This window comes from Ursus arctos, unplaced genomic scaffold (assembly GCF_023065955.2).
Source record: "Ursus arctos isolate Adak ecotype North America unplaced genomic scaffold, UrsArc2.0 scaffold_6, whole genome shotgun sequence".
Lineage (NCBI taxonomy): Eukaryota > Metazoa > Chordata > Mammalia > Carnivora > Ursidae > Ursus > Ursus arctos.
In genome coordinates this window covers 82448724-82470107 of record NW_026623078.1, presented here as the reverse complement: position 1 = coordinate 82470107, position 21384 = coordinate 82448724, and the positions used below count along the sequence as shown (strand labels likewise).

At 51.3% G+C, this 21384-nt stretch overlaps 1 protein-coding gene across 5 annotated transcripts in view; it reads left to right on the top strand.

The window, feature by feature from the left end:
- COL22A1 (collagen type XXII alpha 1 chain) overlaps positions 1–21384 on the top strand; it is a 248445-nt gene that overhangs the window by 157749 nt on the left and 69312 nt on the right. For all 5 annotated transcript variants that reach the window (XM_026495370.4, XM_048212494.2, XM_048212495.2 and 2 more), the window contains 8 exons: positions 219–272; positions 532–585; positions 1309–1362; positions 2643–2696; positions 4219–4272; positions 6703–6807; positions 7955–7999; positions 14799–14876. In XM_026495370.4, the coding sequence (XP_026351155.3) occupies positions 219–272; positions 532–585; positions 1309–1362; positions 2643–2696; positions 4219–4272; positions 6703–6807; positions 7955–7999; positions 14799–14876 (498 nt within the window). The remainder of the gene's footprint in view (positions 1–218; positions 273–531; positions 586–1308; positions 1363–2642; positions 2697–4218; positions 4273–6702; positions 6808–7954; positions 8000–14798; positions 14877–21384) is intronic.

Genomic DNA, 21384 nt, shown 5'->3' with positions numbered 1-21384 from the left:
TGCGAGTCCCCAAGTTCGGGGTCAGCTTCCCTGAAGAAGCGATTCTTGGTCTTGGACTTGGAGGATGAGTAAGAATCATCAGAGTCCAAGTGGGGTCACAGGGGAGAGGACCCCAGGCAGAGGGAGCAGCCTTTGCTGATGGGTTGGGGGGGGTGGCAGTGTGGCTGATCTATGTGCAGGGCAGGGCACGTCTGCTGTACTCTCTGCTTCTCCAACAGGGAGAACAAGGGCCGAAAGGAGAGAAGGGTGATCCCGGAGTGCCTGGGGAGCCGGTGAGTGCCCTGCACCCCGCACCCATGCCTCTCAGCCTGTGTTACAGGGCATCCAAGGGCCACGTGGGGCCAGGTCTGAACTGTACGGTCTACACACAGGATCCCCGCTAACTGAATGCAGCCCCTCCCACCTTCTCAGGACGCCGAGGATGCCCTTACCGTGGATCCCAGATCAGACCTGTTGCATGTGTCCTTGCCCCACCCCCTCTGCTAAGCGCTAGGGTGATGACCTGGTTCCTTGATGGTGGTTCCTTTGCAGGGATCCCAGGGCCGTCCTGGAGAACTGGGGCCTCGGGGACCCACTGGAGCGCCGGTAAGAAACCCTCTCTCCACCTGTGGGCTTTGAGGTGCAGGAATCCCCACCAGCCCCCGTCCCTCCCTGTCCCCCCTGGTCAGCTTGCCTGGCATTTGGGGAGCTGCCCACCAGGGGCGCTGCCACAGGTGCGGTGAGCCCAGTGCCCCGGGGCTGAAGGCCCTCATAGGGCACCCCAAAAACGCAGCCCTGGGGGTGAGTGCTGTCTCTGGGCCCCTAGATGGGGAAGCGATGCTGGGGCACGGGGCGGTTCAGAAGCAAGAAACCCCTCCCTCCCGGCTCGGATTGGCAGCTCGGCTGCGAGTGATGCTGGTGCGGCTTCACATTTCGATCCTGCTGTCATTTTGCTCTGCTTGGGCTTCTTAACTGTCTCTCTCAGGCCCCTTCTCTGGAGAGGTCCCTTTGGAGTGACCTGTGGGGGCTCAGATCCCAGGGGGCCACAGGCTGGCTCTGAGCACCTGGGCCGTCTTGTCCCTGGGAGCCCCATTTACATGAAGTGTCAGCTCTGACACGTAACCCCCCGGGGTGGCAAGGATGGGACAAGATAACAAGCCGAGCTCCATGGCCAGGGGGTTGTGATTTCCTTGTGCTTCGGCCTCTGCTCCCTGTCCTGCAGTTTGCATCCGCTGACTCTGATGAGCGGGCTGTCCCTGAGATGGCCCTGCATGGGGACGAGGACAGCTTCCCCAGGATGTCTCACCTCCCTCTTTGTGTCCCGGGCAGGGTGCCAAGGGACAAGAAGGCCCACGTGGGGTACCTGGAACAACCGGAAACCCTGTGAGTCCTCACGCCCCATGCGTCTCCTCAGGGGCCTGCAGAGGGAGGCTGGGCTGGCCCTGTGCCCCTGGGCTCGCAGCTCGGGGCTGACGGGAGGGAAGGGCGGAGTGGTTGGCCAGGGCTGGGCGCCCCAGGAGCAGTGAGAACCAGGAGAGACATACGGGTCTCTGCAACATTCCCACATGCTGGGAATGGACAGAGTCTCTTCCACACACACAGGGTGAGGCACACAGGGGCACATGAACACCCACTCACACATACACATACTCTAAAACCAGCATGCACACGTACTGTGATGCACACACCCCTATAGAAACTTCTAGCACACAGGTGCAGCTGGGGACATGGGCACACAGGTGCCTTCATGCACATGCCTTCTGAGCTCTCCGCTGCTGGGCCTTCCCTCCTGCGGGGCCGGAATCTCTGTGGAGTGGGCACTGGACCCCTGGGGCTGACGGAGTGATGTGTCATGATGTGGGGCCACAGAGCTCAGGCTCGTGTGTGGTGCTGGTGGAATGAGGCCACCTCCACACTGGCTGCTTCTGGGATGGTGGGTTAGAGGTCCCCCGCTGTAGGGCGCTTGCACGCCCAGGCCAGCTGTGCGTACGGCTAAATGGGAATGGGGTCAGCCAACGGCGGTGGCCGATGTGGATGTCACAGGGCAGGGGCAGATGACAGGTTCCTCCCTGCTAATAGAGAGCGAGCCTTGGACAGAGGGCAGCCTGCAGGGCAATGAAGCCGAGTGCAGACATGGAGGCCTGGGAGAAACACGAGTAGCCTCCAGTCCGTGGGGAGTTCCCTGCTTCCCATCTCCATAGTGTCGACCCCCATGCCTCTTCCCATGGAATCTTTGTGAACCATCAGTGTTGCGTTCAAGCCCACTTCTTCCAGGAAGCATTCCCTGATTCATCTGTCAAAGTCAACACACACGCAGGCATGCACACACACTCACACATGCACGTAAGTGTGCACGCGTGCACACACACACACACACACACGCACCACCTCTGCGACCTCCATGCCTTGGTCTTAAGGAACCTCTGAGAGCCCTTCTGTCCTCCTGTCTCCCACGTGTGTGCCAGAATCCCACTCACTGGAGGTTTGGCCGGCTAGGCGCCCCCACATACACACGGGAGGAGGCCCACCTTGCCCGTGGAGGGAACGGCAGGTCAGAAGTGGCAAGTTACTGTGAATTGAGGAAAAGGCAGGTTTGGAGAGACACTGGGGTAACTACTGGTCATCGATACATTGGGCCTTCCTAAACTTCGGCTTCTGAATAGGGCAGTCCTGGAACTGTGGGTCCACCTGGTGCCAGCGGCCCCCCAGGAAGTACGGTGAGTAACGGGGGGGCAGGGGGCGGGGCACCAGTGCCGTGTGCAGATCTGCAGCCCCCCCCAGGTTAACATGTTTGTTCTCCCTGCGGGGGGTGGGTGTAGGCACAGGCATCCTTGTTCCCATTTGACAGATGGGGAAATGGGCGTCCCAGACAAGGTCATCTAGAAAGTTCACCAGCTTAGGCACGAGGTCAGTCATCAGACCTCCGAGTGGGAAACAAAACTGTGAGAACTGCAGAAAACAGCAGAAAGCCTGTAAACGTGGGGCATGTTGGAGTCAGCCTCAGTTTACCTGTTGAAGAGACAGGACAAACCCAAAAGATTCATAGGGTCCCGACCCTTAGGGTCCCTGGATGCTGATCATGGCCCAGCTGCAGGTTCGCAGTGAGACCCCTGCAGGCCACTCCCTGGGACCTCAGCTTTTCCCTTCAAAAGGGAGAGAGCGGCGGCGTGCCTGACAGCCGCTAACATCCCCTGCCGACCCCGTCTCCCCTCCCCAGGCTGGCTGGCTACCTTTGAGAACCACGGTTGGTCGACACTGATTTCAGCTGAACATTCCGCCATAAACACCCAATGCCATTTAGTCCAGGGCAGCAGAGAAAGGGTCGCCCTGAAGTAGACCGAGGTCAGTCCTGTTGGGTTGTCAGCCCATGAGAGTCACACAGCAGTTTGGAGGACAAGCAGAGGGCACTCACACAGGCCAGCATCTGTTCCAAGCACTTTGCACGTGTTAATTCGTGGAATCCCCGCGACCCTGGGAGGCGATTATTCTCATTGCTTCCGTTTTACCCAAGTGGAAACACAGACGCAGGGTGACAGAGTCACGTCCTTAGTGGTCGCCAGAGATGGTGCCAGAACATGGTCTGTGTCATGTCACAGTGCCTGCCAACCCTGCGTTCCTGTGCCTGGGGGTTTTCTCTGGCTTTCGGAGACCACACTGTCCAGCTGTAGGACACCTGGTGATTAGTGCGAGCCTGGGCTGTCAGCTCCGTCGCCCGGGCAGCCCCAGCGGGCGTGTCTTGCACCGGCTCCGAGAGCACATGCAGGACTGGGCTCCAGCGGCACCCCTGTGTACTGCCTGCCACCCTCCCCCTTCTCACTGCTTTGCTTTCCTCCTGCGGTGTCCCTGGGCCACTCGTACCTCAGCCTGGTGTCCGAATCAAGCCCCAGGTGACGCCGAGGTCACGGGCAGAGCAGTTCTCTGATGTGGAGCCTATGTTCCTAGGTCACCCTCGTCGTCCCTGGTGTCCAGCGGAGGCCAGGCCCTGCCCTCTGAGAGCCACAACCCAGGGTGGGGTGGACCACCAGACAGGGCAGGCTAGGCACAGGGGTGTGTGCACAGACTGGGAGGGGCCGCTCGGGCAGGTGGGGAGGAGAGGGCCACCCCCTGGGGAATTAAGCCAGGGATGGGGAGCTTTTGGGGATGGATGGTAGCCTTGGTTATGAGAGCATATGATCGCCCTTCTCTGGGGGCCCTGGGCCATCTTGAACTTTACCATGTGCATAACCTGTCTTTTTTCAGGGTCCCCCTGGCATCAGAGGGCCCCCTGGGAAAGACGGGGAGCGCGGAGAGAAGGTAAGACGTGGCTGCTGTTCTCAGCTTCTTGAGAAGGCCTGACTCCAAACCCTGCTCTCTCAGCTAGGTACACCAGCGTACCCACCCCACGTCTCTGTGCACACCGAAGACTTCCCCAGTTTGAGAAAGAGTTTCATTTATTAGAGGGATGAGAGACGTGGTGTCCCCACAGAACACCAACCCCAGAGGCAGAAGAGGCGGGGCCCCAGCCTTTCAAAATCCTGTTTCACCTACATTTTAGAAGGTGTCTCTGGGGTTTATTGCTGAGGGCCTGCTCCTGGCTTCCAGTGGGTAGAACCTGGGGTTCTGCCAACAATCTCACACTCGCAGGACAGCGACCCCCCCACCGCAATCCCCCAAATGTGCCAGTGTGGAGACGCATGATCTCGGGCTCCGTCTATGCACTGGGACTTTCTCGTCTGTAATGCGAAGACAATGACACGTTGGTGGCAGGTTGTAAAGATGAAGTGCAGAACCGACCCAGCAGAGGGCTCAGCACAGGGCCAGGGAGGAGATCCACTGCCCCATCTCCCCTCTCAAGCAGTGTCCCATCACAGGACATCCTCCACCTGGCGGACGGCCCCTTTAAGCGCAAGGGCCTCAATGCCCTGATAGGAATCCCTTCAAGTCCACTTTAGCCGGAACCTTTTAAAGGAGAGATCATTTTGTCCTTTCTATTTTGGCAGAATTTAACAAGAATAGATGGTACATTTGCATTTTGGCAGGGACACTGGATTTTAAAATACATGTCTCGGAGAAAAATTGTTTAGCGTGGAGGAAACTGCTCAGCCAACCTGCAGGACATAGCTTGGGGTTTTTTGCAGTGTTGGTTGATGATAAGCCCAATAATAACCTTTATGTGGGGCCGGTGCTAATTTTTGTTTTGAAAGAAGATAATGCCATCATAGATTACGGTAATAAAAGTGGAGCACCCAGATGAAGCCAGGGGAAAAAATAACCCCGGCCCATCTGCTTTGCCTTGATTATACCACGTCTGAAGAGTGCACTCTATTCTGGACACACAGTAAGTAGGGCACTGACGACCTTAGAAGGGGGTGACCAAGAAGCTGGAGGTTTTGAGGTCCAGTTGAAAGCCAAGATGAGGAAATCAGTGAGCTGTTGGCACATCCACCGCTAGAGGGAGCCAGACACCTCTCCTTGGCTGTGCAGGCGCCAGGGCTGCGTTGGGAGGGGAACCCCAAGGTGCTCTGCAAAGTGGTCAGAAGCCCAGCTGCCAGGGCATGCACTTTCTCTCTTGCACGGTGTCCAGTGGCTGGCCTGAGGCTCTGGGAAGCTGATCCCGTCCTAGGCTTGCAGAGAGAGGCCCTTGCCTTGCCAGCCCTTGCCCCTTACCACACCCTCTCCAGCAAGGAGTGTCTGCAGGCATTCACGCTGCCACTTAGCCCCCTGGGAGCCCTACCCAGGAACAGGAGCCCCTGTGGCTCATGTGGCTCTACCCAGGCTCTGCAGCCAGGGCTGCCACAGGGGGCTCTAGACTTTGTGGTCCAAATGGTGAGCATTTGCCGAGAGCAGGCTCCAAGCCCAGCTCCCTCCCTCCTCAGGTCCTGGAAGCTTTCTGTCTCTGGTGTCTGTCTCCTCCTCCCACTTCAGAGCCCTGAGCTGTGTTCCTATTGCTGAGGGCCTACACTGTGAAGAGGCGTTAGATTCTGTCCAGGGATCTCCAAGGTTGAGTGTCACATGTCTGGAAGATTTCAGAAAGGACACTCTTGGCTGAATGTAAAGAAACAGTGCTTAACGGGGCTGCCTGATAAAGGAATAAGGCTTGGGAAGGTGGTGAGCTCTCTGCTCTTGGAGGAATTCAAGCAGAAATGGGCGGACCTCCCACAAGAGATGTACCTGATGCTTCCTGAACTGGGTAGACGACTGGACTATAAAAGTGCTAATGTCCTGCCCATTCCCAATTCCGCCTTCTCTCAGCTCGCCAGGTCTGCAGTGACAAAGATACTCACTGGGTGACTTAACAGAAGTCCGGAAGTCCTAAATCCAAGTGCCAGCAGGGCTGTTTTCTCCCGAGGACCATGAGGGAAGCATCTTGTCCAGAACCCTCTCGTTGGCTTATTGATGGGTGCCTTCCCCGTGTCTTCACACTGGCTTCCCTCTGTGCTCACCTGTGTCCAGATTTCCCCTTCTTACAAGGACATTGGTCATATTGGATTAGGGGCCACCCTCCTCCGTATGACCTCAGCCTAACAACAAATTGCATCTGCAAAGGTCCTGTTTCTCAGCTGAGGTCTGGGGAATTAGGACTTCAGCATGCACATTTGTGGGAACCCAGTCCAGCTTATTATATACGTTGTGTAGAACAAAGCATCACTAGGAAGCCTAGGGACCCCCTTTAGACTAGCTCACCATTGAGAAGCTTACCTTCTGTGTATCACCGATCCTGGAAACTGTCCCTTTTCTTTCCAGGGAACGGCAGGTGAAGAAGGGAGTCCAGGACCAGCTGGTCCTAGGGGTGATCCCGGGGCTCCCGGGCTCCCTGGAACACCTGGACAGGGAAAGGACGGAGAGCCGGTGAGTATTAGGTCTAGAGGTTTCTGTGTCCATTCGACCAGGCTACAAATAGAAAAAAAAAAAAGAGGAAAGGAAAAAAGAGAGAGACTGACCTCCCAAGGATTAAGTGAGAGAATATGCATAAATCCATACAACGTGGCCCTCAGGGAGCATTTATTATGTTAACTACAGTATCAGGCACTAAGCACCATACATTTAATCTCACAACTACCTTGAGAAGCGAGTCCTTTTTTTTGGTCCACTCAGCTGACTATAACAAAATATCGTATATGAATGGCTTTAAACAACGGAAACTTAGTTCTCACAGTTGTGGAGGCTGGAAGTCCCAAGTTCAGGGTGAACAATGGTCAGGTTCAGGTGAAGGCCCCATTTTGGGTTACAGAATGCCCACTTCTTGCATGGCCTCACATGATAGAAGGGATGAGAGGTCTCTCTGGAGCCTCTCTTACAAGGACAGGAATCCCGTTCACGAAGGCCCCACCTCCTAATACCTTCGCTTGGGCCTTAGGATTTAACACATGGATCTGGGAGGGAAACAAGCTTTCAGACTAAGGCAGTATTATCAACCCCATATGACTGATGGGGAATATGAGGTTCAGGGAGGTGAATCACTTGCCAAAGTCACAGAGCTTGAACCCACAAGGGACCGGCCCTTCCCTTCTTCCTTCACTTTCAGCCAATACATCCAAATATAGAATTGTGATTTTTTAAAAAATCTGGCCATGTGTCTGCATCAAGCAAAGCCCTTCAGCCTGGAATTGAAGACTTTTCTCATTGGTTCCTCCAGGTCTTGATATCATGGGAAATGAGAAAGAGACCAGGCTTTGGAATCCATGAGCTCTCCTTTGAAGGCTGGCCCTCCCGTGCTTGTGGGTGCCTATAGCAAAAGATCTTAAGTGGGAAAGCAAGCTAAGAGAGACAGGAATTTGCTCAGGGTCACACAGAGGTGGTAGGTGGCCAAGGCAGAATTCACACACAAGGAACTTGTAGCTCAAACACTGTACTTTCTTTCGTAAACAACAGGCCACAGTGAGACCCTTGTCTTTCTCGGGCCCACAGCATAGGGCGCACACAGCTTGGCTTGTGGTGGATGGGTAAAGGCTCACTCGTGGTCTCATCGTTGTCCTTGTATCCTTCATTTCCCCAGGGGCTTCGTGGGCCACCTGGATTACCTGGACCTCTAGGAATCAAGGTGAGTGTGTATCCAAGCAAATCGTGATGTCATGCGTTGCCTGACAAGGGGACCGGGCCCAGTTCTACTGTAGCATCTCTGGCCACCTCAGTCCACTTCCCCGTCCCTCAGTTTATCACATTCCACTTAACTAAAGACTCTAGGGCTCTTGAACCATGATACTGGTGATACTGATGTCCTTGCCATTCAGTTGGTGCCTAATAAATGCTTGCTGGTGGATGAAATTGCAGAAGACACTGTTCTTCAACTGGCAGAGCAATAGATCTAAGCAGTTTTGCATTTTAAGTCTAATCATGGTTACAGATGATCCCCAATCTTTAAATGCTTAATTCACAAACTTTACGTGTCATTCCCAGTAAGCCTACTGGGAGTCGTGGTGGGTGGGGAGCTTGGGCCCACACAGCCATTCAGGGACCCACGCTCCTTGGTCCAGTGACTGTCCCACTATCTGGGACCCGAGTCTGGTACCAATCCTTGGTATGCAATGAGGGAAAGACAGTGGACAGACTCAGTGGGCCAGACGTGGAGGTGGTAATTCATTTTCCCCAACCTCTCAACACTGACAGCAGGGGAAACTGGGTTTGTGGGCTAGCTGTGTGCTCAGGGGGAAAGGGGAAATCTCTTGTAAATACCAGTCATCTCGCCCTCAATTCACTTGCAGCCATAACTCAGAAAACCTGACTTGGCCCAGGAGGGACTGTTCTTTTTTTTTTTTTTTAAGATTTAAAAGAGTTATTCATTTGCGAGAGAGAGAGAGAGCGCGCACAAGCAGGGAGGAAGGTCAGAGGGAGAGAAGCAGACTCCCCGCTGAGCAGGGAGCATGACCCAGGGCTTGATCCCAGGTCCCTGAGATCATGACCTAAGCCGAAGGCAGACCCTTAACTGACTGAGCCACCCAGGTGCCCCCAGGAGGGACTGTTCTTAGGAGAGCTTTCCTGAGTGAACAAGGACACTTCCCTGAAGTTATCTTTACATTGAGTCAGTCACTCATTGACTCGTTTATTCTCCGATCACCAGCAAGGGCATTTATGACAGCATCTGCTGCCCGTCCACTAGGCGGTCAAGTGTCAGATCTTGAGGTGGGCCTTGGGACAACACTGATGTATGTGACATGTTCCCAGCCCTCCAACAGCTCAGGAACCAGAGGGGAAAGCAGATAAACGAGTAGGCAGAAGCAGACAAGTGCTAGGGTAGAGGGAAGCTTGAGGCAGAAGAAAGCTCGGAGGAGGCTCCCCAGCCCAGCCTGGTTTGACTGTGGAAGGCTTCTTGGAGGAGGTGATGTTTGTCCTGATTTTACAGTGCATGTAGCAGTTGGCAAGGGAAGAAGTGAGGATGGAGTTCTCCACAGGGGTCCTAACATGCGAGGAGACACGGAGGCAGGACGTAGAGTGTGTTCACAGATGAGCACATGCTGTGAGCGCGCCCACATCCAGTGAAACGTGATTTGACCAACTCAGAGTCTTGAGCTGGAGAATGTGGGTCAGTCTGTCCATGATGGACATTGGAATGTTTATATATTTTTTTGCTTTAATTTAACATGCATATTCACAATCGCATTAAAATGTTGTATCACTATATTGCTTTTTGCCCACTTGCATGTATTTATGAAAACAAATTTTAAAAATTCTTCTTGGGGGCCTTCAGTGCCATTGCCTGCCACCCCCAGGGCCACTTTCTGGGTCAGCCAGGACTTTCTGCGGCGCATGCCCAACCCTCCCAGCTGTGAGAGTTAGGAGACAGTGCTTCTGGAAGCCATAGATGCTGCAATTACCAGAAGCTTTATCCCAAACCCCAGATCCCCATCCACTTAATAGAAGGAGACTTGTTCCTTTTTATGCTAGAGCTGTATCTTTGGGATCTCAACAACATAACCACAGAGTGTGTTGCTTTTCAAAATTGTACGTAAGAGGCTCGTTGACAATAAGATCCAGGGTAAGAAGTTTGAGGCCTCAGGAATGCTCGCTGCTTCTACATCAACCTTCTCTGCTTCCTGGTTTTCCCCCATTCAGGCAGCTCGGCTCTGTAAGCCTCCTAAGCTTGCACCGATTGAGGTCTTGGTCGCTCATGTGAATGCCTGGTAGTGATTTTGTTGTTCACAGTCCAAGTCAAAAGAAACAGGAGGGTTCTCAGAGTGATCTGAGCAAATATATGGCCACTTTCTATTTTCTGAAGAAATAAAAAAAACCCTTAGAAACAACTTTTCCTGCATTTGGGGGCATATAAAATAGTCCCACATGCTTGGAGCAGTGGGCATGCATGGAGAGGAGCAGGAGGCAGGATACAGACTGTGGAGGACTTCATGGCCTTCACTGCCGGGCCCGAGGCCGGTCTCTGAGGCCCCCTGTGATGCGGTGAGCCCTGTGTGTCATCAGCGGCACTCCTGTGCTCTTGCTTTCCTCCCCAATGGGGAGCCTCCAGCCTCTTAGAAGAAAGGAAGGCAAGGGCACCAGAAATGCCTTAAGATGCCCTTTCCCTGTGATAACTATTTATGAGTTCAATAAATTCAACTCCCAGGCAGAGTTTGGGGGAAAATCAGTGATATAATACAAATAAGAATAGTTGCCTAACTCATGGTGTCCTGGGTCCATGCTTAATAAATGTTAGTGGTCCTTATGAGATCACCCTGCGGAGTCAGTTTTAGGGTTGCAGCTAGGAGATGGGTATAGAGAGAGCCCTTATCCACCCCCCTCCAGGCATGTTAGAGACAGGAGGGAAGAGAGCCTTGACCTGGGGCCCAGCTGACCCACTGCAGGGGACCCGGGGATGGTTAGTCATGCTGTCCTTTTTGGCCAAATGTTTCCTCTTATTTAAAATGCGAAGCATGGCAACAGATGACCCATTCCAGCGTTGATACTGTATACATTTATAAGTTAGAATGTGGTTTAGAAATAAAGATTTCCATAGGTAACTGGCATTGGAAAGGTAAGTTTGAGTTCAAGAGGGTCTTTAGTTGAAGGGAGGGACAGACAGAAACCAGAGAAGGGCTGAGTGCCCTACCACTGTGCTGTCCATGGTGCTGAAGGGAATCCCCTGGAATAGAAAACCACATGAAGGTTTTCATTGGCACCCCCCACTTCCTAATTACTTAAAACTGCAGGAAGGTTCTTAAAGACACCGTTCCTTTCTTTGTGTGGCATTTGTTTCCAGCAAAATGAACAGACTTGGCCTTCGTACAGAACTGGGTTAGGATCCCAGCTCAGCGACCTACAGGATAGATGACTTGAAGCAAGTGGTTTAGTCTGTCTGAGACCCTCTGTCCTTTTCTGTTTAAATGAGTAAAGCATATTTAACTCCCGAAGGGCTCCCATGGAAAGAAATGATGTCATTCTCCTTCCACGACCCACACTTACTCACATTACTTCCCTGGACGCTGTTGGACTGGCCCAGAATGTCTTACAGCCAAAATATTTTCTCGAGTCAGTATCACAGATTCTAGCTCACTTGCCCTTTTTTTTTCTTAATCTTGAGCCTTTCTCCTTTTGCTGACGGAGCATTAAAATCTTTTTCTCTTTTCTTGGGGCTATTTGCTAAAATTCTTAGCCCATTAAACTGTGAAGTGTTGTTGCTTTGGGAAAATGTTAGCATCACAATGGGCCATAAACACAGGAAAGGAGTCAGGCCTGGCTACCTTGCTGAAAAGAACGATTAGAGACTCAAATTCCAGGCTGGGCTGAATGCTCCCTCCTGGTTATCCTGCTTCCTCCTCCATACAATGTTGATTTCCCTTCAAAGGCAGAATTTAGTAACTGACAAAATGTGGACAATGATGGATTCAGTCATTCTGGCACTCAGGAAATGGCAATTAAAACCCGCCACTGAGGCTGGGTCCTAAGCTGGGCACTATGGATGCAAAAGTGTATCGATATTGGGGCACCTGTGTGGCTCAGTAGGGTAGGCAGCTGACTCTTGATTTCCACTCAAGTAATGATCTCAGGGTTGTGAGATCGAGCCCCACATGGGGCTCCCTGCTCAGCCAGGAGTCTGCTTGAGATTCTCTCTCCCTGACCCTCTGCCTGGCCCCCTTCCTTGTTCGGTCTCTCTCAAACAAATAAATAAATAAGTCTTTTTAAAAAGTGTATCAATATTGTATCCAACATAGGATCTGACTCATTCTAGGTACTTGACAAACACTTGTTCAATTAACGGGTAAATGAACGAATGGATAGTTTTTACTTTTAAGATACTTACATAGAAGTCAGAGGGTGAGACAGGCACAATGGGAGAGCAAGGTGTTAAGATTAAAGAAGGTCTATACAAGGATGTGGAAGAGGACAGAGAGGAGCACAGGCAGAAGTGGATTTATGGAAGTGGAACGATTGGGCTGGTCTTATTTGATGGGTCAGTGTTTGGAAGGATGAAACATGGAGGGTTGGTGTGGTCCAGCTGGCAGTGGTTAGGGTTTGCTGGTGTGTGTGAGACAGCCTTGGGAGGAAGAGGGGAGCCAAGCTAAAACAGAAAGTGATAAGAAAATCTGCATTAACTATTTGAAAGATGCAAAAGGCTATGGATTCATTTGGCATTTATGTGTGTTTGGTTTATTTTCTGTCTTCTAATTCCACTGATGAAGTGGTAATAATATACTTGTAATGCTCCATGTTAAATAGTGTCTTCCCTTTGAAATAAGTCTTCACAAGATACCTGGGAGTTAGGTAGAATGTTTGCTTTCATTCTCATTGATGAGGGTCTTAAGGTACAGAGAGGTTACAGGACTTACCCAGGGTTACAGGACCAAGTGGACATTATCCTAAAACTGGACCTAAAGTCCCCTAACTGCCTGTTTGAAATCTTCCCACCTGTCCCTCTCACTGGTGCAGAGTGCTTGCAACCGGCACAACAAGGAACATGTTCGTCCTCTGTTCATTACACATTTTCCCTGTATTTGCCTTATTTCTGGACTTCCTGCCTTCCACCCCCCCTTCCCCCTGAATACAAATTAGATTTCCTAGCAGCCCCAAGCACCTTGTACTTCGCAGAATGAACCACCGCACATTTACCTGAAGAAACACAATGTACCATCTGGGGCTTCAAAGAGAATTTCAGGGGGGGGCCTAGTTACAGAGGCAGGGGTGAGGCAGAGGGGTGCCTGGCTCTTGGGAAGCATGGGCCACGGTGGGCCTGGAAGGATAAGGGCCAGCAACGGTGTTACTAGAGAGAGGTTTGGGGTCGGGTTGATCTCTTTTGTGAGACCGTCATGAGCCCCATCCCTCCCACCTCCCATGAATCCGATTCTCTTCAGAACTCAGCACAAGTGTTGGAAATGGGCATCTTTTGGTCTGGGAGCCCATATCGCTGCTAGAAACAAATGAACAGAAGCGTTGGTTGAACGAATATGTGACTGAGGTACTCATCCAGGCCAGAGTCCTACTGCACGAAAACGAATCGTTTTAGAAACATTACTTTTCTTAGAAGCCCAAATGTAAAGTTTTCTGATTGAAATGATGGTTAGAGGGTAAGCTGATTATTAATGAGATTTTTTTTCATGCTTAGAAACACAAACCATAATAAGCAACGTGTTGCCTAGCAATGTCAAGTTCCACCTGAGATCACATTGCTGTGCATTGTCTCATTGGCTCTTCACACCAGCCTTCTAAAGCTCCTTTCATTTGTCATAGGAGTTAACTCATCCCAGGGATATTAAATACCTTGGACAAGATCAGCCACCGGTTTGTGTGAGACTTGGCTGAGTTCAGCTGACCTCATACAGGTGTGCGGTCTCTCACAGTGTGTTCTGGGCCGGGTTTATTTCAGAATTAGAACGGTAGCAATTTGCACATTATAGGTGTAACATTGAGTGTGGTGTGTGGGCCAGCATCCTAGTCAAACTCTAATATCGATGCGACAGAAATGTGTAAGCGTCCACGCACAATGCGGTCACTGAAGGTTGAACACCGCCCGCATCAGATCCGGTCAAGCTAGGATAAGCCCTTGTTTTCGGAGGCTGAGGATTTTGAAATTGTGGATAAAAGGGTGTGATTCAGTCTCAGCTCCCTTCTACAGGAAATGGCAAGCATTCTTCCCTTTTACGCTGTCCATTAAAGTCCAGGATGACAGGTGCAGGAGAACGGCCACGGCCACAACGGCTAACTGGCACAGAGCTGGGCCGGGCTCTGTGTCAGAATGGTGCCCAGTGCTCGTAACCTTTTTCAGGAGCACACTGCCTGCTGACGTGGCCGGCGCTGTGGTTACCTGCCCTTTATAAATGAAGAAACTAAAGCTCAAGGAACTTGTCCCTTTCGTGGGTCAACCGTGAATAGGTGTTGAAGACAGAACTGAGACCCACACTCTCTGAACCCCTGTGCTCGAAGGCAGTGGTTATAGCTCAGTCATTCTTGCCCTTCCCAACCCCTGGAGAAGTGGCCAGGGAAACATAGGTACTTGGCAAATTATTGGTAAATTGTTGGTGATTTGGGACCTGATTTGAAAAACAGGTGTGTAGTCAAATCTGGGATGCAGTCAGAATGGGGGCATGATGAGGTCTGGAGAAAGCTCAGTAACATTTGGAACTGTGGTCACATGGGAGGTACCATCTTGTTATAACCACATTTGGAGCCATGGTCAAGGCTGGGGCACAGTAAGCTTTGAAAGGTGCATGATGACCATTGGTGGCTGTGCACATGCAGGGTGGCCTGGGTGGGTGATGGGCCATCTCGGGGACCGTGGAGGGACATGCAGAATTCTGTGATAAGAGAGGCGTTGATGGATTGTGCAGTCAGGTTGGTGGGAGGGGCATAATTCCTTTTGTATACTGGCTCTCTCCTGCCCAGAACTGAACTCTTAATCTTATTTTTCCTCTCTCTAGGGGGACCGAGGTTCACCTGGGATCCCTGGCTCTCCTGGCAACCGTGGTGACCCAGGCATTGGAGTGGCTGGCCCTCCTGTGAGTCTTTATTCTTCCAAAACTTCCTCCCCCATCCCCTGGCCACACAGCCACTCCCTGCTGGCTCCCTGGGCCTGCCTGCAAGGACTCTCCCTTTCCAGCTAACCTAGGAGTGGGTCACTGGTCCTCAAGTCCGTCAGGGGTTGTAGACCTGTCCACTGGCTTTGTTCTAAAACTTGGTGTATTTCCTGTGGGAATAAGGCTTCTGGGGAAGCCAAGGCTTGTCTGATTGAAAGAGGAGAGAACAAAACTCATTAAAATTAAAAAAGAAAAAAATGACTCACCGGCCAAACTTTTGCAAATCTGAGGTATAGCCAGTGAAACCGAATTGTCCGAGAAAGGGGTGTGATGTGGGAGAAATAGCATGCTTTCATGTATTTGAGGCCAAATGAGTTCATTACCCCTCTGTCTCCCGTTAAGGATAGAGGTGAGGACATAAAGAGAATCAAGGAAGGTTTTAATACAGTCTCCAAAATGAAATCCATGACGTGGTCCTCCCATTGGATGTATGCTGAACAAGTCACATCAGTCTGATTGACGTGAGACCGCAGAGTCCCTAGAGGGTGGTGACTTCAGGGCTTATAAGTTTGCAAGGACCGGGGATGCCCGGGCCCTGTCCAAGTTGAGGATAGCTGTTATTTTCAACCAGACTCCACATGAATATCTCTAGAAATAGAAGGCACACTTCTTTCAAAGCCAGTGCATCTGGCTTTGAAATTTAGACAGTTCCTTCCATAGAGAATAGACATTTATTGGAAATTTTTCTCATCAAGAATAGGAATATCGTCTTCTATGTCTTCCACCCATTGCTTCTGATTCTTCCCAAAGAGCACACCTCCTGCTGCCTTTTACTGAATTACAGCCTTCAGAATTCAAGGCTAGTTTTCACTCCTGGTGACTTGTCTTTGGATTTGGTCCCTCCTTTGCTAAAGACACATAGTACGTTAACTATGCACCTTAAAATTGTATTGGCTTTTTTCTTTTTTTTTCTTCCTTTTCTTCTTTTTTTTTAAGAGAGAGAGAGAGCAGGGGGAGGGGCAGAGGGAGAGAAAGAGAGAGAATCCTAAGCAGGCTCCACATCCAGCACGGAGCCCAACGCAGGGCTCAGTCCCACAACCCTGAGATCATGACCTGAGGCTGAATCAAGAGTCGGTCGATTAATCAACTGAGCTTTCCTAGGCACCCCTCTGGGGTCTCTTTTGTAAAGACACTAATTCCAGTCAGGAGGGTTCTGCTCTTATTACCTGGTTACCTCTGGAAGCCGCCATTTCCAAATACATCACCAGGGGGTTTGGGTTCAATGTAAGAATCCGGGGAGAGACACATTCAGTCTGTAGCACTATCTTACTATTATCTGGAAGAATCTCAAATACTCGGTCCTTTTCAAGTGCTATTACTAAGCCTCACAATATCCACACTACCCACATTAGCATTGCTTAACCCAGAAGTACGTCTAACTCTGCCCCTATTCGGTGTGACCCCAATATAAACCAGAGCAGCACGTGACCCCAGTCTCTCCTTGGTTTTGTGTTCAAGAAATGCAGACCACCGTCAAAAATAATTAAAGGAGCACCACTCTTTGTCTCTCAAATGCTTTGTAAGGAAATGGCAGTTTCTTCCCCACAATATCACTTGTCAAACAGAAACCCCCTTTCCTTCCCTCTGTGGTCCTCTGACATCCCAGCGCTGGTCTTGGGCACCTCACTCCATCCCTGAAATTCTCCAGGTTACCCCCACCCTGTCTCCCCACCCCTATCTTGTCTCATTTGCTTCCCGCCAGAAATGACCACCTCCCTTCTATCACGCCCCTGGCATTGGGACGCCTGTCTTCCCAAATGTCCCCAGAAACCATGGATGGAGCAGGTGTATGGAATCCCCTTGGGACTGTCTACTGTTAATTTGTTTTTCTCAAAAGAAATTCTCAGGTAGCACAAACGCCACTACGTCATTACATCAGCTTTGTCTTTGGCTCTTTTCTTCAGTCTTTTGGTGGCTGGAAGGAACACTCTGGCCAAAGATGCAGTGAAGAAACATAGTAGTTCAGATGCTGTTATTGTTGAAATCCTCCTTCTCGTGGGGCCTAATCTGCTGGAGTGAGGACCCTGCAACCTGCAGGAATGACCCGCTAGAATAACTGCGGGCTTCAGAGGGGAGGGGGGTGGGAGAATGGGATAGGCTGGTGATGGGTAGTAAGGAGGGCACGTATTACATGGAACACTGGGTGTTATACGCAACTGATGAATCATCGAACTTTACATCAAAAACCAGGGATGTACTGTATGGTGACTAACGTAATATAATAAAAAAAAATTTTTTTTTAAAGAAAAAAAAAAGAAAAATTCCTGCAAGTGAAGCTGTGAGCTGCATGTAGGCCCCTCTCTCACTCAGCAGGTCTCTGTAGGTCCCCCTCTGTAAGTCTGTTCCCTAAGGACTCACCGTGTCAAGCCCTTAATCAGAAAGCTGTGGGCAGAGGCGGACACTGTCGGCCCCCCTTCCCACTTCAGAGCTGCCTAAAACCAGCCATGAAATATGTTCGTGCCTAAGTGAGTCCACCTGAAAAGTAATTGGCTGGCTGCAACTGAGGGGCTGTAAATCAACTGTTTATTGTCTTTCCTCCACTTCAACTCATTACAAGCTTCCGTGGTGGATAAAACCTTACTGAATTTTCATAAGTCTTGTCTTTGGCCCCTTGCCTAGGCTCCTAATAGCCTGGGATTCTGCACAAAGGATGCAGGGGTGCCCTGAGAGTCAGAGGAGGTGAAGAAGGGGATGTGGGTTCCCCGGGGATGCCCCTGCCCCTTCATGGGAATGGGACTACGAGTGGTGCATGTCTGGCCAGGTGCCGGGAATAGAAGCATGCACCCCACCACCTGCTGGAGTCCTGTGAGAGCTACCCTACCACCAAGTAAAGGCTGGATTCTGCAGAAGCCTCTCCTGAGAACAGGATCCAAGGGCCAGGAGTTTATTTGGGAAATGCTCCAGAAACATGACTTAGGGGGTTGTGTTGTGGGGAAAGGAAGGGAAGCAAGGGAGGGTGTGTTCATGAGCAGGCTTCCACTGTGGACAATGAGGGCTCCCCTCCACTGACAGCCCGGGAGATGTGGGGCGCATGGCAGAGCTGTTCTCTGACGGGGGCGAGGCGGGGGTATATATGCCCACTCCTGTTGGCCAGGGGGTGAAGGCTGCTCCCTGCATGGGGATGCTGACTCCCAAGAGCTCCCAGCGTGTCCCACCCTTGGGCCAAGGGTCCCCCTGTGGCTACAGAAAACCCAGGACCCTGCCAGGTTGCTGTGTGTTCGGGGTATTTGGAGAGGGGTGCTGACGGTGTCTGCTACATCACTGTTTTCCCAGGAAACAGTCTGAGCGTCACAAGGCAGAGTGACTTGGCCAGACATAGCTAGTCCAGGGCCAGGGCCCGGACGCACATCACTTCCCACATCCTCCCAAGCCAGTTCTCTTTGCCTGTGCCACCATTCCCTGTGGCTTTGGCAGGATGAACAGGATTATTCATTTCCATTAAGGATGGATCAGCTTAGAAGTTACTCTTCACATCCTTCCTCTCATGGCATGGTGCTCCGAGGCCTTTGGCATCCAGGCGCAGTGCCGACCCCTGGAAGGGAGCCCTGGCTTTCCCTGCCAGCCTGTGTGCCTTCACTGGACGGGGCATGGATGGGGAAGCAGCGGCTGCGAGTGTTGGCCTCTGGCTTCAAGACATTAACACAAAATCCCTTTAAACTCCAGGTTGTCTCTGATCTTCCTTTAGCAAGGTGTTAAACGCTTAAAAAATGATCCAGCTTAGGCCTGAGGGCAGACCAAGTTGGCACTGAACCTCACTGAAGCCAGGAGCTCGAGGCCAGCAAGGGCAGGGTTCCCACTGACAGCCGGGCTCCCTGAGACTCGGGTCTTCCGGTTCTGTGAGCTTCTTCGTGGGCCAAGTACCAGCCTTTTCTGCAGCAGCAACAGGGGTGATGGGAGGTTACAACACAATAATATTGGTAATAACACCAGGTCCCCTGTCTTTGACCTTCTGATGTGTCAAAATCCTCCCCTGCCTTTCCATCCCCTGTCTGGAGTCTCTTGTCCTGATGCCTCCCTTGGCAGAGGCAGAGAGCACGTAAGACAGGACTGTCTCGCTGTCAGACTGGGAGCCTGATGGAAGAAGCAGTGTGGAGCTGATTATGTGCGATAAAATGTGTCAGGGTCCTAGCAGAGGTGTGTTTTGAACTCCCCATCCTCAAGGAAATAATTAGACTAGAAATAAAAGCCGCTTTGAAAGGTAAAGAATCCCAGTCTACACACCGGTTGGCCTGCAGGGGGCAGCAGAGAGCAGAGCATCTGCACCAGGAGGGTCCCTTTCTCCTTTTCATGTTACAAATGAGACAGAGAGGGGACACCACTTGCCTGAAGTGACACTTGGGACGTGGCAGAGCTAGGGTTGGGTCCCCCACATTCTGACGCGCTCCAGACAGGGCAGCGATAGTGATGAGGTCACACTCGGGAGTCTTCCTGAGCGAGCATCTTCTCCGTGCATCTGGGCTCCTGAGCTATGCGTGAACCAGGAGTCTAGCAACAATGTTCTCGGTTTCTTTATGGAAGTATAGTTGACACACAATGGCACATGTGTTTCAGGTTGTACAGTAGCAACTGGTTTTTGTGCATATGCTTTATCTGCCTGTTTGGTTCAGTTCCTTTGGTTATAAGAACCAGAGAGCCACTCAGGTCAGGACTTCCCAAGAAGTAGACTGGCCAGTTTCCCTTGAAAGGAGTATATGTGGCCCTGGGGCCACTTCCCTGGCCCTGCTTGGGGACACGAGGCATTTCTCAGTAGTTAGCATGAAGCTGATGCTCGGGGAACATGCAGGGCTTTGCTCACAGACATGCACTCCCATCCTGTTCTGTGCATAGAGTGAGGCCCCACGGGCAGCAGACGAAGGAGGTGGGGAGGGTATGGATACCATGTCACCCCATAGACCCCGGGCTCGGCATATGACCAGGAGCTGAGTACTCCACTCATGGTGTTTAGATTAAAGTCTTGGGATTTTTCTGTTGATGAAAAAGTTTTAAAATAAGTTTCTACTCTCACTTCTGGTTTGGAGCTCCCCTTTTAATCTCTGTTGCTAATATGAATTCCTGTGGCCTACTGAGCACTTCCAGTGGGCCAGGCTCTGGTTCTGGCCTCGCTCGGCCTCCCTCCTACCTCCCCCCTGGATTTTCACCCTGGTCTCCCTGCCTGGCCTTCTCCAGTAGCTTTCCCACACCAACCCAGAGCCAGGATCTGAGCTCATCTGTAACTTGGAGGCTTCCCCGAGGGGCCCTGCAGGCCCTTCTCACCCAGACAGACCTCAGCTGCCCTTGGAAACCCTGGCTACAGACAGCAGGCACTCCCCATGTCAGAGAAGGGAGCCTGTTCTTCCCTTCTCTGCCTGTGAAGACTCCCAGCCTCTTCCTCCAAGTTCTCTCACCCGGCATCCTCTGGGTAAAACCTCCCCAAACTCAGGCGGATGCCAGCAGCTCTGGCATCTCTCAACCCAGACCCATTGGGTCCCCATTATCAAAAGGGTGGTTGTCCTTACGGGAGCATTGAGTGTAGGCAGGCTCCGTGACCACCTGCATCTTCCCCCAAGCCTAGCACAGAACCTGGCACATGGTAGCATTCAGATAAAAGACTATGGAGCAGAAAGTGCACCTTGGTGTCAGGTAGGTCAGCGGGGGGAGGAGTGAGAGATGACCAACCTTCGAAGGAGGGACACAGTGAAGTTAGCAGAGCAGCATGGCAGAGACGCGGGAGTGTCTAGCATATCCAGAACCCCTTGGGGCTTTCCGTTTTGTGAGTTTCCACTATCTGCAATTTTCAGCAAATGACACAAGTGTTGTGGTGCATGTGTGTGCGTGCATGTGTACCTGTATGTGTGTGTATAGCATGTTCACATGCACACACACACACACAATATATATGTACTTATATTTATCAAGGAAAATTTCAGATATACCAAAAGAATATTTTGGAAGCAGAGCCCAATGAACCCCATGCAGCCACACTTAGCTCCAGCGACCAGAATCCCTGCCCAAGCCCACTGCTCCCTGTTCATCCTCTATGGCCTTCCATCATTTTGAAGCAAAGCCCAGACATATATCATTTTACCTGTAAATAATTCCAGTATATTTCTAAAAGATAAGGACTTTTTAAATGTGGCCACAATTTCATTATTAAACTCCCCTAAGTAATTCCATAACATCATCAAGTATCCAGTCAATGGTCAGGTTTCTACTTATTCCATAAATGCTGTGCCTATGTAGTTCTCTTGTTTGACTCAAGACCTGAATACAGATAGTAATTGGCTGGTTTTCTTTCTTTTAGAGAGAGGGAGGAGGGAGAGTCAGAGGGAGAGAGAGAGAGAATTGTAAGCGGGCTCAACACCCAGCGCAGAGCATGACATGGGGCTCAATCTCACAGCCCTGACATCGCAACCTGAGCCGAAATCAAGAGTCAGATGCTTAACCGATTGAG